The sequence below is a fragment of the Emydura macquarii genome, unplaced genomic scaffold (assembly GCF_026122565.2).
Source record: "Emydura macquarii macquarii isolate MOO-44397 ecotype Brisbane River unplaced genomic scaffold, CSIRO-AGI_Emac_v2 contig_1768, whole genome shotgun sequence".
NCBI classification, from domain to species: Eukaryota; Metazoa; Chordata; order Testudines; family Chelidae; genus Emydura; species Emydura macquarii.
In genome coordinates, this window is record NW_027131905.1 from 161,347 (window position 1) to 182,605 (window position 21,259).

Consider the following 21,259-nt stretch of genomic DNA (forward strand, 5'->3'; position numbering starts at 1 on the left):
GTCCTCATCTAGTTATAATATTTGTTTAATAATAAAACAATTCATATTAGGTCTAGAAAACAGAATTAAGGCTTGCTAGAAGCACTTTAAGCATCAATCAATTAGTGGGAAAATATTATGTCAGTAATAGTCTTACTGCTCATATGAACAGAGAGAGAAGGCAATACCAGTAAAGAATGGTTACTTAGCTCTCATAACTGTTGTTCTTCGAGATGTGGTGTATATGTTCATTACACTGGCTGTGTGGGCGGTGTTCCATGCACTGGTGCTGAAGAGTTTTCCCTAGAAGTACCCATAGGGGCTATGCCTATACCCTGTGACCTCATGCTCCAAGCCGAGGGTATAAAGGACAGAGCCACCCAACCCACCCTTCAGTTCCTTCATACACGAAAACCTGACCCTCAGGTGAAACACCCAGGTTTGGGGAAGGAGGGTGAGCTATATAATAGACATGCCACATATCTCAAAGAACAACAGTTAAAAAGGATGTAACTGTTCCCACTTCTTTGAGTGACTGCATACGTCCATTACACTAGGTAACTCCCATGCAGTTTCCAGTGGAGGTGGAGCTAGGAATCCCACCAGAAGAGGAACTGCAGAACTGCTTTCCCTACATTAGCATCTTCCCTTGGCACGGTGGCAATCACATAATGTCTAGCAAATACACAAATTGCTGGTGTTAGCCTCCATTTGATCTGCAGAGATTTACATGGAGAGCGCTAACATTATCATGCAGACTGCTGGAAAAAAACAGAAGAAAATAGGCTCTGTGAAATGTGGCCTTTTATGTCAGATTGAGAAACAAAATGGTGATGTTTGAGGAGACGGAGGTAGGCATAACCATCCAGGGAAGCCTGTGAAGGGCTTTATTAGGATCATGTCTGCTCCCTTCTCTTGAGAGGGGGTACATTCACTCTTTCTCAATGTGGTCTGCAATTCAGTGGGCTGTTTGGGGCTCTCTCCTTCCTCCTAAACCCTCAGCAACTGTGGTCAAGCATATTTGTCTTTTCAACCTGCGATTAGCTAAGAGAATATGAACTTTTTCCTTAGCTATAGCCCTTCCCAGAGTTATTTATACCTTTTGTCATCTTTAGGATGGCTACTATAGTGCTCTACCTATGACTACTCTTGAATACCATCATGAAAGCTTCAGATACTGCGGAATGCAACAGCCTTTCTGCTTAGCAAAACTAGTCATTTTGAGGACATTACAATCTATTGTATTGCTTTCCATTTGCTTTCAAGTGCAATGCAAGGTGTTTATGTCAAAGCCCTATGAGACCTGGTTTCCAAATACGTTGGGTCCTGTCCACACTAGAGAAAGTTTAGCAACACGGAGACCTGGGATACAGCTGCTACTTGCATTTTAAACCACCATGTCAATCAGCTCTGCCAAGAGCAGGGTTAACTGACACAGAGCATGAAAAGATAATGATAGCCAGTGGCCTATTGACACTGGGGTTCCTAATATTGCTAACACTGACAGAGCTGAACTGGTGTTAGCAATGGCAGGACAGATTTAGAAAATTTTCCTAGTGTAGGAAGAGCTTTAGAGATTGCTTCTCTCCTTACCTACCCTTCTGACAATTCGGATCAGAGCATTTGTTAGTCCCAGGGTTTGAGTTTTCTAGCTTTCCAACACATTGCTCTGAGAACAAGCCTCATAAGGTGGCAAATAGGTGAGCTGCACAGAGAGCTGTGAAAGAAAGCTTGTAGGCTGCCTATTCATACTAAAAAAACCTGCTCAATCAATGTTTTTTATAAGCCCTAAAAATTCACAGATAAAAAGAATAAAATTAAATAAGAGTAACTGAACTGTGTTCTGGGAACAGTATCACTCAAAAAGGGCAGCATAGTAGCAGCAACAATCTTTATCCTTCAAAAGTTTCTTTATGCCTCTCTTAACATTGCCAGGACTTCCTTTGTTTGCAGATTTAAACAGCAATCCATATAGTAAATTAAAGTGCATTTTAAATTTAAATTTCAATGGACAGTTTTAATTGCTGAAAAATACTTTCTCACTAATATGGCTGCACAGCAATCTCTCTTATTTTGTAGCAATTTTAAATATTAGCTGATACTAAGAAATAGGAAACCAAGTGGAAAAGGCACATCTAGGAACATTTGTTATTAAGTTACTCTGCATAAAAAGCAAGTTGAGAGCCAAGTGAGAGTGTGTATTCTGCTCCTTAATACACCATACGCACAGATAGCATTAACTGGAAGGGTGGGGGAGGGAAATCAATTAACTAAATTTACCATCTGAATTTCTTCAGGTGACAACTCATCTTCACCTTTGCTATCCCTCCATAGCCCAAAGTTAGTCTGCTCATCTGTCAGATTCTGGTCTGTAAAGATAACCAAAAAACACCAAACAAATCAGCATACTGAAATGTGCAGCTACAACCATTGCTTACTCATTTAGTATCAGCTATCGAACTATTAGATTTCATTTCTAGTTAATTGAGATTCATGCTCTACATTTATTATCAGATCACATAAGTAAGGTACAACTGCAGGACTGGAGGGGGGGGGTGAAAAGATTTATGCACATGCTTAATTTTGTTCTCTGGAAGTAGTTGCATTGAAGTATGGACATTGCGGCCAGTGGAACTACTCATAGTGCATAAAGTTAAGTCTGTGCAGACGTCTTTGTGGCATCATTTCCTTCGTCAGGAAATGAGACATCTGTAAAAGTCAAAATAAAGTCATTTCCCCCATAATTTGCACTTTAACCGAAATATGAGTAAACTTTTGAAAATGACACTACCTGTATAAAGCCATCATCACCTCTCTTGAGATTTCAGAAAACCACTTCTTGCTACTCAGACTATTTTGCAAAATTAAACACAGAACCTCATTTTTAAAAAGTTAGCGTAAACCTCCCTAGACTGATCTCATTTCTTTATATTGGTGATTCTGCAGATTAGGGTCCCAATCCTGAAATTGATTCCTCACAAGGGGTCTGCCTGCATGCAACAAGTTGTAGGATCAGGTTCCATCCTGCAAAACACTTATAACACCTGTTTACTTCACACACTGGAGCAGCCCCATTCGTTTCAAAAGGGCTACTCTCATAAATGAAGATGCCTATCAATTTGCAAGACTGGGGGAGTATACAATAGAAATTGCAAATTAAGGTTAACTCCTATGAGGTACTTCTGGACATGGAGAAAAATACCTCTCTCTTTTCATTCCTTTTATCTCATTGGAAACGATTGATTCTGTTTTTGCAAGAAGCAGCATCAGTACCCAAAGTGTCAGAGTTACTGCTGTACCTTGGGGAGGTTCTCTATTATCCCACCAGCTGGGCCCATAGTTTCAAACCTCAGCACAGAGACCTGTACCACTCCCCAGGGGACTCTATGCCTTGGTTGCTTAGAGTTACCAGATGCGAGTAGCAAACCTAAAATGCAGCAAGGTTTTTGATTTACCTTTTTGTAGGTTTCGGATTTGCTGTTAATCATAATATTTTTCCTTATTTAGATACTTAGATACCTTTTTATTTGCTTTATTTTAATTGTTTATAATCTTGAAGCTGAATGTTTTCAATTACATAAGCAATGTTGATGCACCACTCAGAGAAAACAACTTCTCTTGGGAAACCTCTGAAAGTATTGTTTAAAAACAATTCTATGAGAGATACTATAAGGAAATATTTTTCCCTTGTTCTTTGTTATCTGCATGAAACTCATCTTTAAAAAAAAAAAAAAAAAAAAAAAAACTTCTGGTGTTACTGCTTATTCCTTTATCAAAAATTAAAGGATTGACATCTGATATCACAACTGGTTTCTGAGGAAATGATTGCCATGTTACAAACAAAAGATTGTGAATGAGCAGCAGGACAAGCTTAGCTCTTAAGAAAACCAGACTTTCTGTTTCTTGCACATGCCCTAATAAAAGCAATTAAAGGAAAGAAACATTTTAAGATTGTTTAGAAATAATTCTGATTATGTTTTCCATGGGGCATCATCAGCTCCTGACGTGTATTTCACAGAGAAATAAATTATTTTGCTTAGATGTTTCACCAAAATTATGAATACATGTCATTGCAAAAAAATATCCTGTTCAGTTTTCAGTAAAGTAGTTGTTCAAGATTTCATCTGTCATTCTGATCTTATTCACTTGATTCAAAGAAAAGAGGATAATTAGTTTATGGAACTGACTATAAAAAAATAATAAATATTCCCCTTTTTTATCCCAAGGGAACCAATTATTTCCAGGCATTGCCAATATTTGGCAAGAAGCAGCACCTGTATCCAACAAGTTCATTAATAAGCAAATACACCTGGGGTAAGCACTAGGTGAGAGACATTCTCTCATCCTCCCAGAATTGTTCCTGTCACTATGGCACATTTCCTGCTACTGGGAAAGCAGATTTAGGGCTTTCCTGGAGTACACTCTGATGCTGTTCTATGACTTATGATTCATCTAGCAAAACCTAGAGAAAGAAAAATATCTATTTCTTAGGATTGCTGAAATGAAGTACTTCATATCTCTGTTGTTTCTGAAAGATGAATTGGCTGTTTCAATTAACAATCAAATTATCTTATCCCACTTCCAAACTGGTTTACTTCCCACCGAAGTGAGAGATGTAAAACTGAAGGATTATAAGAAAAACTATCATTTATATTTCATTCCTTAAACAAATTGTCCCGTATGTAATAAGCAAATAAAAACTGGGGAATATATAATCTCTAATGTCTTATCAAACAAACACCAAATGGGCATTTCCTACAATGATGCATCTTTGTTATAATTCTGATGTAAACAATGGTGTTCGGTATCAAAACAAAGTAATCTCATTTTTCTTTCACACGTGCCAGAGAACAGACTAAACCTGAGTTGTACCATGATGTTCTGAGGTAAAAGATTTATCCAAGATTCCAAATGTTCTAACAAAGGACAGAGTCCCCCAGTTCCACTCTGAGTTTGTCCCCTCCAATAAGATGCTATGTAGGTGGTGATTTGGGCAAAAGCTATGCTCCAATCAGGGAACAATCTTTGTAGCACAGATGTTTATTTATGTAAGAGTGCCCAGAGGCTATGGGGATAGACACTTCAGAAATGCAAGCAGTCACCACTCCCCCAAGCTACTGATGCCCCGTGGAAAATATCCTACTTAGAAATAACCTTGATTACATTTTTTTTCCAATTTTCTTTTGTTTGCTTTTTATTACTAAAACACTTATAAGAAATCAAAGGTCAAATGACTTAAACTCACAAAATCCCCTATTGATAGCATAATCGTCATTTCCACAGCAACTAAGTGACGTCACAATGAAAATTATGTTTTATAAACAGCAGCAAACTCTGAAGCCAACCTCATATATGCAACAAAGAACACAGGGTGAGGGTGAATGGGAGTGTTTTATGTATGTATAAAATATTCCAGGTAGAGTTATTTTCATATAGGGGCCTCACAGTTTTCTCAAAGAGTAATCAGCATCTCTAAGAGCACTGCATCAGCTTCACTTATATAATAAAACACACTTTTAGCTACTTGCTTCTTAACAATTGAAGTTAGGCTAATAATGAAAAAATACTAGCACAATCACCATCAAGCCTGAAATGTGGTGAAAGGTGCAATAAGTGACACCTCTTTTCAGTGTAATGTTGTGATTCAGATTTGATGGCCCTAGGCAACCAAAGACTTGAGCCTCTTGTGGCATGGCATAGATTTCTGGGCTGAGTATTATAACAGTGATCTGGATGACGGGGCTGCACAGAATTGTCCAAAATTACAGTGGTGTTTCATACAGCTGGAACTGCACAGAATCACTGAAAATATTAGTACATTGCCAGTTCTCTGCTGGCATGCTTCACAGCTGTAAAATGCTGATAATATGAGCTACGGAAAAACAACTATCACCTACATGCTGCATTGCTCAGACATACTATGGAAATGTAGTGTGCACCATAAACAGACACTCAAAGCCTTCAGCTTTATTTCTTATAGCAGTTTCAATTTGAGAAGAAAAAGCTTACTATGAAATTGCAGAAATGTAGCTGATTAGGTAGATAAAACTACACCATCTAAGAATTAAAATATTTGCAGGTGCTGAGGGACCATTCAAAATTAGAGCCTTCATTCAGAAATGGAGTTTCTCCACTTCTCCCTAAGCACCCTGCTGCACAACATGTAAAATTACTGCCCAGAGGGGCTTGCCTCTTTTACCAAAACTGTTTAAGAAAAAGACCGAATAGTTAATGACCAGAAATACCCTTCTGATTAATAGACCTCCTCTGTGTACATCTTCCCCTCTGTCTACCAGATGCAGATACTGCCTGACCCTAACTTGAAGTCACATTTATTTCAGTTTTTGTTTCCCTCTAAACAGAATATCAGTGCTGTAAATCATATTCACCTAGTACCCCAGGCTCCTCCATCAGATCAAAGGGCAGAACTAAAGCTGGAGAAAGCACGTGTTTCTATAACATCATTCAGAAAATAGAAGTCCTTTTGTGGATGAACCCTGAAACTATCCTTGAAGTTGCTGTTATTGCTCAGAAAAGCTTCCTGCAAAAAAGTTCTGCCTGTTTATCTGCCCTGATGCAGGCTTAGAATATGCTCACACTGCAAAAAAGGTGTGCTCTTAACTTGCGTTTAGCTAACCCACATTAGCTAACTCAGGTTAAAATAGTGGCAAAAACACAGCAACTCAACTTTTAATGCAAATTAGCAATTCAAATTCAATCCCAGGCCCCTTAACCTGAATTAAAAACTGAGTTGCTGGAGTTGCTGTGTCTTCACTGCTATTTTAACCAGATATAGCTAATGCGGGTTAGGTAACCCAAGTTAAGAACACTTTTTTGGGAGTGGGGAGTTTTTGGGAGTGGCTTGCTGTGCAGACATACCCTGAGAAGGCTATCTTGGCAGGTAGAGGAGAAAAGCGACAAACATCTCACAGGCTCAGAGAATTTAGAGAATTTCCAACACTATCCTCAGGCTCTGCCCTGGAGGGAACTGGCTGAATTGAATAATAATCGTAAGTATCACCATTAACAATCTGGCTATCAGACAATGCTCACTTACTGACGGACAGGACAAAATCCCTCTCGCAGCAAAAATCAGCATTGTGGAGAAAAAGCATTCCCCCGGGAACCAGATATTTGTCATCCCATCTGCCTCTTCTCCCCCAGCTCTCACACACTTTTTTTTTAACGTTCCAAATCTTGTTGTAGGTGGTGGATTCAGTATCTCCCTTTGTCTTAAAAAGAGCAGATGTTTTTTAAAGAATGTAAGAGGCTAATTTTCAGACAGCCTGCATTTCTATCAGTTAAGGGAATTCTACAAACTCTTACAGCACCTCAGAGCAGATGCATTTAGAGGAGTACTAAAAAAGTGAGAACCAAGATATTCACAGAGAGTTAATTTAATATGGGCTGAGCTGTCACATCCTAAATATTGAAAAAAATCAGGAAATTAGAAACAACTGAGGAATAACAGCATGTGGGAAAGTTCATAGTGATCTCTGCTGGCAGCTCTGGGTTGAACATTTGCCCTGGTTGAAGAATGCTTCTGAAACATGCCACAAAGTTTAAGACTTTGCTGCCTCACTCAGAATCTACTTTGGGATAGCCTGGTTAGCTCAGGAAGGAAGGAAGAAAGAAAGAGAATGAGGTACAAGTGAAAGGAGGAAGCCTTACAATAGTTCTGTGATCCGAGGAAAGTATCCAGTTGGATGAACAGTGCATGCCACAAAAGAAAAAGTAATAGGACTGGATTCTTACCTTTGTTTTCCTCACAAGCAGGTTTTTCTTCAGATTCTTCTAAAGAATTTTGTAAATTTTTTTCAGGGGAAGAGAGTGCTTTAGCTTTATTGCTCTGTTCAGGTTCAAGCCTGGACCTAAAAGCACAAGAGCTCATCATTTAATTAAGTTTATACAACTGAATTTCCCTAAAATGAGAATAAGATGTTGATCAAAGATTACTTGGAAATATAGCACACAGTAAATCAGCCTTGCAGAACTCTTACGAAATTTACCAGCCAAGATACAAAATGTATTTGCCACCCTTTACCATGATGTTTGAGAATAATGAAGAAAATGAATAATTTAATCACTCCTGAAAAAATAATTACTTGCTCAGGGTAAGTACAATTTTGTAAGACTGCAATAAATGGATACAATAGATTTCAATGCACTTTCTTTTATAACCCTAGCATTTTAAAATGTCAGTTCTAAGCTAGTTTGTTTAAACAGTCCTCTAAAACAAAAAATGCTTTCTGTAACAATAGCAAATTCAACATTCTTTGCAAGTAGTTTTTGAGTTCTTACTGTACATATTGTCAAATATCATCAAGCAAAGGTAACAAAATATAAATGCTGAGCATCTGGTTTAAAAAATAATTATCTTTACTTAGCAAGCTAAGGAAGTGCTCCTGCAATGCAGCCAGTAAAGGAAAGCGAGTCTCATATATATTGTTTGCGGAAGAATACAACAGACACTTGGAAGCAAATCAAGAAAGTTTGTATGGGATGGACCGATTTATTGTTAAGTCAGTCCCTGCAACTGTCTGCAGTGTTAATAAATGTGGTATGGATACAGCACTGAACTGGGATTTAGGAGACATGAATTCAATCCCCAGCTCAGCCACTGGTCTGCTAAGTGACTTTGAGCAAATCACTTCACTTCTCTGTGTCTCAGTTTCCTCCTCTGTAAAATGGGGATAATGATGCTGACCTCCTTTGTAAGGTGCTTTGAGATCTACTGTTGAAAAGAGCTACATAAGAGATATGGATTAATTATGATTAAAACCCCGATAAAAATATCAGTTGTTTATTCAGTGAACTCTTACTAAATATCCGTCATACATATTTCTCCTAAAAATACCAAAATAGAATAATAGTGGGATTGAAAATTAGTGATTATACATTTTATTCAGTAAACTTCAGTAGTTTGCCTTTGTCTGCTATCAATTCTAACAGCAAGAGAGTGGAGAACTGAAGCCAAACTACTACTCTGTTATATGGAGAAACTAAAAAACACATGCTTCTTCTCTACATTTTTTCCAGTGTTGGTGAAAATTTGCTACCTAAGAATGCAAATGACTGATAAAAACTAGCAGACAGTAATACCTGCCAAAACAGCACACTAGGTATTGCACTAGCTTCCTTATGAAAAAATTTAATTCCTTTGGTGTGTAACCATTAGGATATTAATTTAAAAAAAAAAAAGGAGAAAGTGGGATAAAGTCTAATCTGGTCATTCTCATTATACTTAAAACAAGACCAAAAGAGAATCAACAGGAAACTCTATTTGGTCCTAAACATTTACTCCAAGAAGGGTTACTCACCTGGTGCAGTAACTGGTGTTCTTCGAGATGTGTCCCCCTGTGGGTTGTCCACTTTAGGTGTCGTCGCGTCCCGCAGCCTCAATCAGAGATCGTCTTAGCAGTATTTGCTTGGGCCGCACACGCATAGCTCGTCTCACAGCGCCGGTTGGCGTGTCTTCTATCACATGAGTGGCCTGACCCCCTCAGTTCCTTCTCCACCACAAAGTCCATGGTTAGAACTCCAAAGCAGAGGGGAGAAGTGAGGACAGTGGAGCTCCCTCAGGGATGCGCATTTCAAAGAAAACCAGTTATTGCACCAGGTGAGTAACCCTTTCTTCCTCTTTGAGTGATGTCCCTGTGGGTGCTCCACTTTAGGTGACGGTAGAGCAGTGCCCTGTATAGGAGGAGGGACTTTGGAATTAATTGTTTTGTACAGATGACAGTACTATTAGTCCTAGTGAGGCATCTCTGGCTGATGCCTGATCAATAGCATAATGCTTTATAAAGGTATGAGTTGATGCCCATGTTGCAGCCTTGCATATCTCCGTTATAGGAACATCGTTCAAGAAGACTACAGAAGTGGATATTGCTCTCGTGGAATGAGTTCTGGTCCCTGAGGGAACCTGTAAGCCTTTTTATTTGTAGCATAAGTGAATGCATGTTCAAATCCATTTAGATAGTCTTTGGCTGGAGATGACCCTGCCCTTCGAGCACTCCGCTAGTGACACGAATAACTTGTCTTGACTTTCAAAATGGTTTCATTCTTTCCAGGTAGAAAGCTATGGCCCTCCTAACATCCAGAGTGTGTAGTGCCACCTCCTGTGGATTGGAATGTGGTTTCGGATAAATGGTAGGTAGGTGTATGGGCTGGTTAATATGGAAAAATGACACTATCTTTGGTAAGAATTTAGAGTGTGGTCTAAGGGTGATTTTATCTTTGTGAAATATCATGTGGGGGGGGATAAGCCATCAGCACGCTGATCTCTCCGACTCGTCGGGCAGATGTAATAGCAACCAGAAATGAAATCTTCATGCACATGTGGAGGAATAAATATGTTGCTAGAGGCTCAAATGACTCTGAGTATTAAACTTAAATCCCACGATGGTGTGGGGGCACAAACGACTGGAAATACTTTCTGTAATTCCGCTAAAAATCTTTCTACTGTCGGGTGAGAGAATAATGTCACATTGTTTATTTTGTGGTGGAATATGGTGATCGCCAATAGATGTACTCTTACGGAACTAATTGATAACCCTGATTTCTTTAGTTCCATTATATATTCGAGAATCATCGGAATAGAAGAAAACACATCAATTCGTCGCTCTTCACACCATGATTGGAATCTATGCCATTTCTGCAGGTAAGTCTTCCTAGTTTTTAGCTTTCTGCTGTTTAATAATATCTGTCTCACCTTTTCAGAGCATTGCAATTCTTCGGGACAGAACCATTTATTAACCATGCTGTAAGGTGAAGTTTTCGTATATCTGGGTGATAAATCTGGCCCGCATCCTGATAGAGGAGATCGTGTCTCGGGGGAAGCATGATTGTTTTGTGTATTGACATGCTCAGGAGAGCGGAGAACCATGTTTGTCTCAGCCAGGCTGGTGTTATCATTATCACGATAGCCTTGTCGGCCTTGATTTTTTGCATGGTCTTGTGTATCATTGGTATGGGTGGAAACGCATATAGTAGTTCCTCATCCCAGTTGAGTATGAAGGCATCTCCCATTGATCCTGGCCTCAGTCCTGCTTTTGAGCAAAAAAGGTGGATTTGCAATTCTGTTTCATGGCAAAGAGGTCTATCATTGGATGTCCCCATTTGTAGAAAATTTCTTTGATGACTTCGTTGTTCAATTCCCACTCGTGATTTCGTGCAAAATGTCTGCTTAGACTGTCTGCGATGATGTTTTGTTTGCCAGGCAGGTATGTCGCCAATATGTCAATATTGTGTTTTATACACCAGTTCCATAGTCTCATTGATTCGCTGCATAGGGAGTGGGATCTTGCTCCCCCCTGGCGGTTTATGTAGAACATGTATGTTATATTGTCCGTCATAATTTTTATTAATTTGTTCCTTATGTATGGTAGAAAGTGTCGGCAAGTGTTGCGCACTGCCTGAAATTCTAATATGTTTATGTGAAGGTTAGTTTCCAATTCTGACCATCTGCCCTGAATTATGTATTCCTGCATGTGAGCTCCCCATCCTAGGAGTGAGGCATTGGTGGTGATCATAATCAATGGTGGCTTTTGGGAAAAATGAATTTCTGTCATCATATTGTTTTCCTGAGTCCACTATATCAGAGAGTCCTTTACCATGTTTGGTATTGTTAAGACTCTGTTCACACTGTGTCTGTTCAGTCTGTATACTGAAGTGAGCCACCCTTGGAGATATCACATGTGTAGACGTGCCTGACGCACTATGAACTTTGTAGCTGCCATGTGACCCAAAAGCTGTAGGGCTACACGTGCTGTTACGGTATGGCTGTTCCTTACTAATGATATCAGGTCTGTAACAGCTCTGAACCTTGGCATTGGTAGTGATGCTCTGGCTCCTGTTGAGTCCAAGGCCGCTCCTATAAAATCCAGGCATTGAGTTGGATTTAAAGTGGAGTTTTTGATGTTTATCCTTAGTCTGAGTTTTCAATATATTTTTATGGCTTGATCGGTAGCTTGTTTGGCTAGGTTTTGAGTAGATGCCTTTATCAGACTGTTGTCCAAGTATGAGAAGATGGTAATTCCCTGTCTCCTTAAATGTGCCGCTACCACTGCGAGCACTTTGGAGAAGACTCTTGGTACCATGGAAAGGCCAAATGGTAGAACTCTCTATTGGTAGTGGTTGCCGGAGACCGTAAATCTTAGGAAATGCCTGTGCACCGAGTGGATAGTAATATGAAAATATGTGTCCTGTAGGTCGAGGGCTGAAAACCAATTCTCCCTTTGCAGTGCAGGTATTATAGTCATTACAGTGACCATTTTGAATTTCTGTTGCCTCATGGATTTGTTTAATGCCCTGAGGTCTAATATGGGTCTCCATCCCCCACTCTTTTTTTGTACTATGAAACAGTGGGAATAGAATCCTTTTCCTACATGCTGAGGCAATACATGTTCTACTGCCACTATTTGTAGATATTCTATTTCTTATAGCAATGCTTGCATGTGAGATGAGTCCCTGAAAAGGGACAGGGAAGGGTAGTGGGTGGGGGGGAATGGATATGAATGGGGTGGTGTATCCTGAGTTGATTATTTCCAAAACCCATTTGTTTGTTGTTATTATTGACCAATTGAGATGGAATGGTCTTAAGCAGAATTCAAAATTTTTCTTTAGTGAAGCAGGCACTGCATGCTTATTGGGGTTTTTCAGACCCTCAACCAACCTCTTAAAACTGTTGCTTAGATGGCGTAGGTTGAGAATTGGTAGATGACTGTTGTGGGTGTCTGCGTCGTGATCTTTGTCTTCCCCTTTGAGGTTCATACTGTTTATACTGGGGTTGGAAAGGATATCTGCGAGCGTAGGGCTGAAACCTGTGTTGTTTTCTTTTTGTTCCAGGTGTATATATGCCCAGCATTCTGAGGGTCACCCTGGAATCTTTCACTGAGTGGAGGACTTCATCCATCTTCTCAGCAAAAAGCTGTTTTGTGAAAGGACAGGTCTTCTATTTCTGTCTGCAGCTCCCTCGGAAGACCTGCCGAATGAAGCCAGGAAGCCTTATGCATGACGATGACTGTGGCTGTTGTCCTAGCCGCGGTATCTGCCACGTCTAAAGAAGCCTGCAGGGATGTCCTGCTGCAAGTTGTCCTTCATTAATCAGTTTTTTAAATTGATCTCTTTAAGTGTCTGGGATGTCTTTGGTAAATTGTGACAACTTCTCATAAATGTTGTGATCATAAATAGATAGGAGTGCTGCATAATTAGAGACTCTCATTAACAAAGTAGAGGATGACTAGACTTTCCTGCCTAATAAATCAAGATGTTTCCAGTCCTTGTCGTGTGGTGTGGCCTTATAGTTTGTCTGCTTTCCTCTCTGATTAGCGCCTTCTACCACAAGTGAATTTGGAGGTGGGTGAGTGAATAAAAATTCCATCCCCTTGGCTGGAATGTAATATTTCCTATAATTCCTCTTGTTGGTAGGAGAAATGGTTGGCAGTGTCATCCGTATATTATTAGCAGGTTCCATTAAAGCCTCATCCATGAAGACTGGGATTTTGGACTGTGTTGCCGTATGCAACATTTTCAGCAACTTGTGGTGAGATTCTGTTATTTCCTCTAGAGGGATCTCCAGATCTTGAGCTACTCTCTTAAAAAGATCATTGAACTTTTTGGGATCATCGACAACGGTAGGTACAGGGGGAATCACAGCTACATCTGGGGAACATGATGATTCATTTGTGGGAGGAGACGTATCCTGACCACAGTGAAGCTCTCTGTTTGAAGTTCCTTCCCCACTTCAGCCACTGTATTTGAAATTGACAGTCTCATAGATTTTGTGGTGCTGACATGGGAGTAGTAGGTCTTGTGTGTTATCGAATATGAGGACCAGGCATTCCAGCTATGCCATTGTCCGCGATATGGCATAGGAGGGGCAAACCACGGTGGACCATAGCAGGGATATGGCTTGTGTCATGTGCAAAATGTATTGGAGACTCCGGGGTGCCTTCTGATCTTGGAGATAAAGACTGCACAGGTTGTATGTGATGTTGTTTGCAGCTCCTCCTTTTGCCTGAAGGTGCCAGGGTCGGTGTCGTGGTTCCCGTTGGTTCCGCACTGGTAGTCGGTGCCGAAGATGGAACTGCATCAGAGGTAGGTACGGTGAGTGGTGCATCAGTAACAATCAGTGCTATTGTTGGTGCCCTTCCTAATCATCGGTGCCACAGTTGGTACCTTACTGACTATCGGTGCCGTGGCCTGCATATTTAAATTTAACTATGAATAAACTATACTAATAACTAACTCTAAAAACTGGCAATTAGGAAAAAATTTCTGAGTGGTGGAAATGCTCCGTCTCGGCCCGTGGACGGTTGAGAAGGAACTGAGGGGGTTGGGCCACACGCACAATAGAAGACATGCCGATGGTGCTGTGAGATGAGCTGTGAGCATGCAGCCCTAGCAAATACTGCTGAGAAGATCTCCGATCGAGGCCGCGGGACATGATAACACCTAAAGTGGAGCACCCACAGGGACATCACTCAAAGAAGAACTGGGTCTTGAGGAAAGCACAAATAGTAAAGAAAAGCCTCCTGCATCTGTACCATACAGAGAAATCTACGACTTGTTGAAGATGACCATAACAGTTTGCATAATTGTTCTGAAGACCAATACAATACTGATTCCCCATAAAAATGAAAACCAACTTGAGTTGAATAAAAGCTCTGTTCTCTTTTTAAAAGCTGTATACAGTGTCAGAATTTTCAGTCTGTACCTATATACAGTTTATAATTGGAGAAAAAATAAAATTTTAAATATCAATGAATAAAACTGGGTTTTTTAAACTAAGTAGGCACATTTAATAAAATCATGGAAATGTTGGGCTGGAAAGGATCATGAGAGCTCATCATGTCCAGCCTCCTGTGCTGAGGCAGGACAAAGCAAACCTAGACCATCCCTGACAGGTGCCTGTCCAACCTGTTCTTAAAAATCTCTAATGATGCGGATTCCACATCCTCCCTTGGAAGCCTATTCCAGAGCTTAACTACCCTCATATTTAATCTATATCCCCTTTGCTGCAAATTAAGCTCATTACTTCTTGTCCTACCTCCAGTGGACTTGTAAAACAATAGATCACAGTCCTCTCTATAACAGCCCTTAACATATTTGAAGACTATTATCAGGTATACCCACAGGTCTACCTCTTTTCTCAAATTAAATATGTCCTGGTTTTTTAAACTTTCCTCAAAGGTCAGGTTTTCTGACCCTTTAATCATTTTTGTTGTTCTCCTCTGGACTCTCTCCAGTTTATCCACATCTTCCCTAAAATGTGTAACCCAGAATTGGACACAGTGTTCTAGCTGAGCAGCCTCACCAGGGCCAAGAGGAAAGGGACAATTACCTCCCAAGTTTTACATACAACACTCCCGTCAATGCACCCCAGAACGGTATTAGCCTTTTTCGCAACTGCATCGTATTGTTGACTCCCATTCAATTTGTGATCCACTATAACTCCTAAATCCTTTACAGCAGTACTACCACCTAACCAATTATTCCCCATTTTGTAGTTGTGCATTTGATTTTATGTTCCTAAATGAAGTACTTTGTACTTGTCTTTATTGCATTTCATCTTGATTTCAATCCATTTCCCCAATTTGTCAAGACCGTTTTGGGGGACAGAATTAGAATACAAAGTGCTTGCAACCCCTCTCAGTTTGGTGTCATGCGCAAATTTTATAAGCGTACTCTCCACTCCATTATCCAGTCATTAATGAAATGACTGACTAGTACCGGACCCAAGACTGACCCCTGCGGGACCCCACTAGATAAACCCTCTCAGTTTGACAGCAAACCATTGATAACTACTTTTTGAGTATGGTCTTTGAAACAATTATGCATCCACTCTACAGTAATTTAATCTAGACCACATTTTCCTAGTTTGCTTATGAGAACATCATAAGGGATTGTGTCAAAAGCCTTACTAAAATCAAGATATATTACATCTAGTGCTTCCCCACTATCCACTAGGCTAGTAACATAAAAGAGAAAGGCAACAGCCCACTTTTCTTAATATTTCATTTTGGAAAATTAGTCAAATGTGATTGGGAGAACTTTTTATCATAAAAATTGAATACATAAAGCCAAATTGTATTATGTCCAAATAGTTTAAGATTTAGCTCATCTAAATAAAAAGACACAAGATTTACTTATACAATACTAAAAAAGTTTCCTGTTAACAAGCATATATTTAATACCTGCTTAACTGCAGTAAAGATGATGTGATGAAGGATTAATTGACTTTTAAATAAATATATGCCTTTTTTTTTGTAATCCTGAACTTCCAGAGTATGCTAATGTACCAGTTTTCAATTAAAAATGAATAAAAAGCCTGAAATGCAGCAGACTTTTATTACTTAAACAAACTAGGCTTTGTTAAACAGATTCTTATTATCACATAAAGTGTCTACTGAAATTCTTAGGGAAATTACAAATTAACTAGTTGAAGGCATATGAAAAAAAACAATTTTTCTTTAAGTCATCAGAAAGATTGGTTTATGCCCTATTATTTATTTAAATTGAATTTTAATTTAAATAGCAATTTTAGCTATTACATTACATCTGCAATGCATACTGCCTATTCCTGGTTAACATCTGCTTTCTGGTTCTTACACTGAGTAAAAGCGGCAAAACAACATCCTTTGGTCTTCTACTCAAGTTTTTATTTAAGTGTTATACTGTTGCTTAGAATTCGAGAAAAGTTCTAACTTTTAGTGTAGCTCTTTTGCTTCATGCTTAGTGAACATAAAATTGATTTGTTTTCCCCATTTGGTTCACTGAGGCATCTTGAAAATGGGCTTTACACGAAGGTGATAGCATAAGGGTATGATGAGCAGAATAGCAGGGAACATTTATTAGCTTAATTAGATGACTGCTGGAATCGAACTTTTTTTCTTCAAAATTCAATATGAAGAATACAAAATCTGACAAGATTTTTATGCCTCATGTGCAAGGCTTTTCTGCTGGGTTTGTTGTTAGCTATTGTGTCTCCAGGAGAAGCTGCCTCCTGATGGATTATGAAAAATTTTAAGGCATTATCCTGATTCTCTCAAATAGTTATTTTGAACCTCTCCACAAAATAAAAATAAAAATAAAATGGATCTTACAGCAATTTATTTCTAAGGGGAAAATCCTCAAGTGAATCCCATCACCTTTAATTATAGATATGTTTTATGATTCTGGATGGAATATACATCCCAGAGAATATTTAAAGACCTCCCCACTAGTTTTAATTTAAATAATAACTGGCATGTTCATATTCTACCCAGACAAAGGAGTATGAATTCTTTGAAAAATATTCTAGACTTTTAAGTATTGGCACATGTGTTGTGCAATTTGTTATTTCCACATGAAAACCTGCCTAAAGGAAATTAGGGTTAGAATTTGCATTTTGCAAACTGAGAAAAGGTTGGCCGTATTACAACTTCAGAGACTTTGTTTTTGGAAGTGACAAACTTAAAATTGTTAACGTTCTCACTCAGTCTCCTCACATGAAAATGAATAAAGCAAAAAGAAAAAACTTGCAGGAAGCTGTTTGTAAACCTTGGTTGGAAAAAAGGCAACAACCTGCATATTTTTTCACAGTAGCCATAGCTTCCTTGAAAAAAATATTTATTTGGATGACTGGATGTCTCAGGATAGTAGTATTAAAACACTATCGGACTTTTCAACTCTAGGAGACTGGTTCAAACCTAACTCATATTGGTAGCAAGGGGAAACTATTATCTTCAGATAGCTGTTTGATGAGCTACGAGTTTGTGGTTTCAATCCAGTTCCTAGTTAGTCTTCATCACAAAAAACACCAACTCAAGTAGCATTCTTTTATCCTTGTTAGCAGTCTCCGCAGAAAGTTCAGAGCATAACAGGTATGAAGAGTGAACAATTACCTACAGAGAGAGTATCCTCCATATCAGGCTTGAGGAATATTGTCAGGTTGCAGCATCTCCAAATTGGATGATATTACATAAAGTAGCATATATCTGATTTTAAAAAGGATGGATTACATGGGCAATTTCAGATCTACACAAGAGTTTCCTTGTATTTGTAGGTTTCAAGTCAGATTTTTAACCCTTATTATAACAATTTTGTGGTTAATTCATATACATATCTGAAATCTGGAATAATTGGTTATATATTTTAGCATTCAGAATGTATAGCCTTCACTGTGTGACACAGGCATAAAAAGTATTAATATGCAACCATTCACCATGAAAATTGCACATCTTGCTGCTGTTAGTTAAAAATTGCTAATCCCATGCACTAGGTCCACATTTATTCAGTTAAAGAGTTACATAGGAAATCAGGCGATTTAAAGTAACAATACTCACAATCTTTTCTTATCTACCATTCGTTTGACTCGGATGGCTCTTTGTTCAGAGTACAGCTTACACACTCCTGTTCAAAAATGTTAAGAACAGAAAAAATGTAGTTAGATGAAAATAAAGAGGTTGATAATATTGTACTATCAAATAATAATTCACTTTGAACTGTTATACATTAATAGAAAAACATGTATAAGATACTTTTTAAATAATCTTCAATGAAGTCCAAGACAGCTACTCTGTGCTCCTTCACTTGTGGGGACTGGACATCCTTGTGTGCTGAAATGAAAAAGGGAGAAGATAATTGTTAGAAATAACCAAACAGGTTGTCCCTGGGATGGATTGGGGAGACGGAACCCTTTATTACCTGCTCGTTCCACCTCGACACCGCGACTGAGCAATGAGGGGGTTACTTTACAATCCTTTTATCCATAATAGTATGTAAATGTATACATTTTCAGCAACTCCCCATAGACCCTTATTTGGTTATACTGACACCTATAAAATGAATATTAACAACTACATGATTAATACAATTATACCCGCCCCTGTTTGTTGTTTACAGGATTACCATACAGAGGGCAGTCACATCACCTCAAAACCTATTGATTTTACCCTAACATTCTTTGAAGTAAAGGCATGCCGGGGTGGGGAAGAAGATAATGCTTTCTTCCCACCCTGGCTTTGTGCTAGAGTGATGATAGTTATCTTGTTATCCTCATCTCCTGTGCAGATGGACAGAAAGGGAGGAAAAGAAGAGAGATAACAGACTAACTAGAATTCATACCAATTAGCAGAAACAAGGTTTGCCCATGCCATGACCCCATTCCCTGTAACTTAGGCCTGACCATTTGTCCATCTTTTAACCTTTACTTTCCTACAATAATATTTCACACTTCGTACTGAAGAATATGAAAGCCCACCTCTTCAGTTTTCTATAGATTATGCTCTTTATATACAACTTTATATTTACAAAAGTCTATTAGCATAGTTACAAAAAATAGGGGTAACCAAATGAAAGAAATAGGCAGCAGGTTTAAAACAAACAAATGCAAGTATTTCTTCACACAACGCACAGTCAACCTCTGGAACTCCTTGCCAGAGGATGTTCTGAAGGCCAAGACTATAACAGGGTTCAAAAAAGAACTAGATAAATTCATGGAGGATAGGTCCCTTAATGGCTATTAGCCAGGATGGGCAGGGATTGCTGTTTGCCAGAACCTGGGAATGGGTGACGGGATGGATCACTTGATGACTACCTGTTCTGTTCATTCCCTCTGAAGCACCTGGCATTGGCCACTATTGGAAGACAGTATACTGGGCAAGATGGCCCATAGATCTGACCCAGTATGGCCATTCTTATTTGGAAAGACCTGCTTTTTAGCAAGTAAACCTAGGGTTATCTGACACTGATATAGTACACCCAGCCATTCCTTGAATTTGTCTTTACCATGTGTTCCAGTCTCTTCTCTTAATAGTTTACTCCCTATGCTGATGGTCCTCTCTGGAAAGCTCCCATTGGTATTAGTTATAAGTAGGGCATCTGATTTTAAGGTTTTAACTGATAAACCCCAAATTGGAAAAAAAAAAAAAGAATCGGTATTTATACAATAAACACAAAAAAATGGCTACTATTTTCTAAGGCCTTATCTACACAGAGCAGTAATGTGGACTACAAGGGTGTGATTTCTAAAGCGCACTGAAGTATTGCATATTAATCTATCTGTGCAGACCCTGCTGGTATGCACTAAAGTTACCCCAGTGTGCTTTAATGTAGTGCTGTTTGAAACAACACTATGTTAAAGTATATAAGAAACGCTACAGAGAGATTGTAATATATATTCTGTAATGAGTAATGTATATTATATATAAAGAGTATATAAAAAAGAGAGAGCCCCGACCTCCTCTCCTGATGTTTGGTACATCTAAGGTACATAAAACTCAAAAATTGCTAAAAATAATCTCCCAAAAATGAAATTAGTAAACCCTCCCAAACAGAAGCCCTTGTTATAAGTTATCTTTTACCAGTTCAATGAATTTTGTCATCTTCTTGTAACTTGACCTGTCATGATTGATTATGATCTTGACATGCCAGGGTACTGACATGACACTTGGTGCATGCAGTCAAATCCATTTTAAAAAGGCAAAACATCTTTCAGGTCTTGAACTCTCATAAAATAGATACTGCAAGACTTTCATCTGGATATCAGAAGCTTCTTCCTCAAACTATCAAGACTGGCCAATTCCTTTACAAACTCATTGTCCAGCAATGGCCACAGTATTCCAGGAGTGGTATCAAGACGGGTTTGCATAATGAAATCATTATCACTTAGTTATATACTACTAATTCTTCTTGTCTTGTCTATACGACCGCTTACTTTGTGGCAAGTTTGTGAATCTACCCCACACTAAGTGTCCAGGTAGACCCTGCTGCTGCGCACTAACACTTCCCTAGTGCACTTTGATATACCCCGCTGTCAACCAGGAGTAGATCTGAGCACACTATGGAACTGTTAGTGCACGGCAGTCTAGTGTGGGGTAGATTTACACTCCAACTTGACAGGAAATAAGTGTTTGTGTACACAAGCCCTCTGTTATGAAATAATAGAAAATGTAAAATCGTTTACTATCAGAACACTTTGCATCATTGAAGGGTTTCATTTTTTGTTAGAATTCCCTCGAAGGAAGGCTTCAGATTTAGCAAGGACAATTGATCAATTCTGATTTTTGCCATATTTCATTGAAATCTTTAATTTCATCTTATTCACCAGAACAACTAATATAACAAATAACTTGTTCCATGTTCCAGGATGATGCTAATCAGTTTGAAAATGAAAAGGAATTTCACAACAAGATACTGTATTTTTTTATATTTCTAGACATACGTAAGACATTTTATGCATTTTGTGCAAAATTTAGCTTCTGTATTGTTTCCAGAAACTTAGATTCAGTAAAAACAA

At 38.8% G+C, this 21,259-nt stretch overlaps 1 protein-coding gene across 3 annotated transcripts in view; it reads right to left on the reverse strand.

Moving 5' to 3' along the window:
* STX18 (syntaxin 18) overlaps window positions 1–21,259 on the reverse strand; it is a 110,450-nt gene that overhangs the window by 14,359 nt on the left and 74,832 nt on the right. For all 3 annotated transcript variants that reach the window (XM_067556399.1, XM_067556400.1, XM_067556401.1), the window contains exons 4-7: window positions 18,501–18,578; window positions 18,306–18,372; window positions 7,735–7,850; window positions 2,260–2,348 (exon numbers count right to left, since the gene is read on the reverse strand). In XM_067556399.1, coding sequence (XP_067412500.1) covers window positions 2,260–2,348; window positions 7,735–7,850; window positions 18,306–18,372; window positions 18,501–18,578 — 350 coding nt within the window. The remainder of the gene's footprint in view (window positions 1–2,259; window positions 2,349–7,734; window positions 7,851–18,305; window positions 18,373–18,500; window positions 18,579–21,259) is intronic.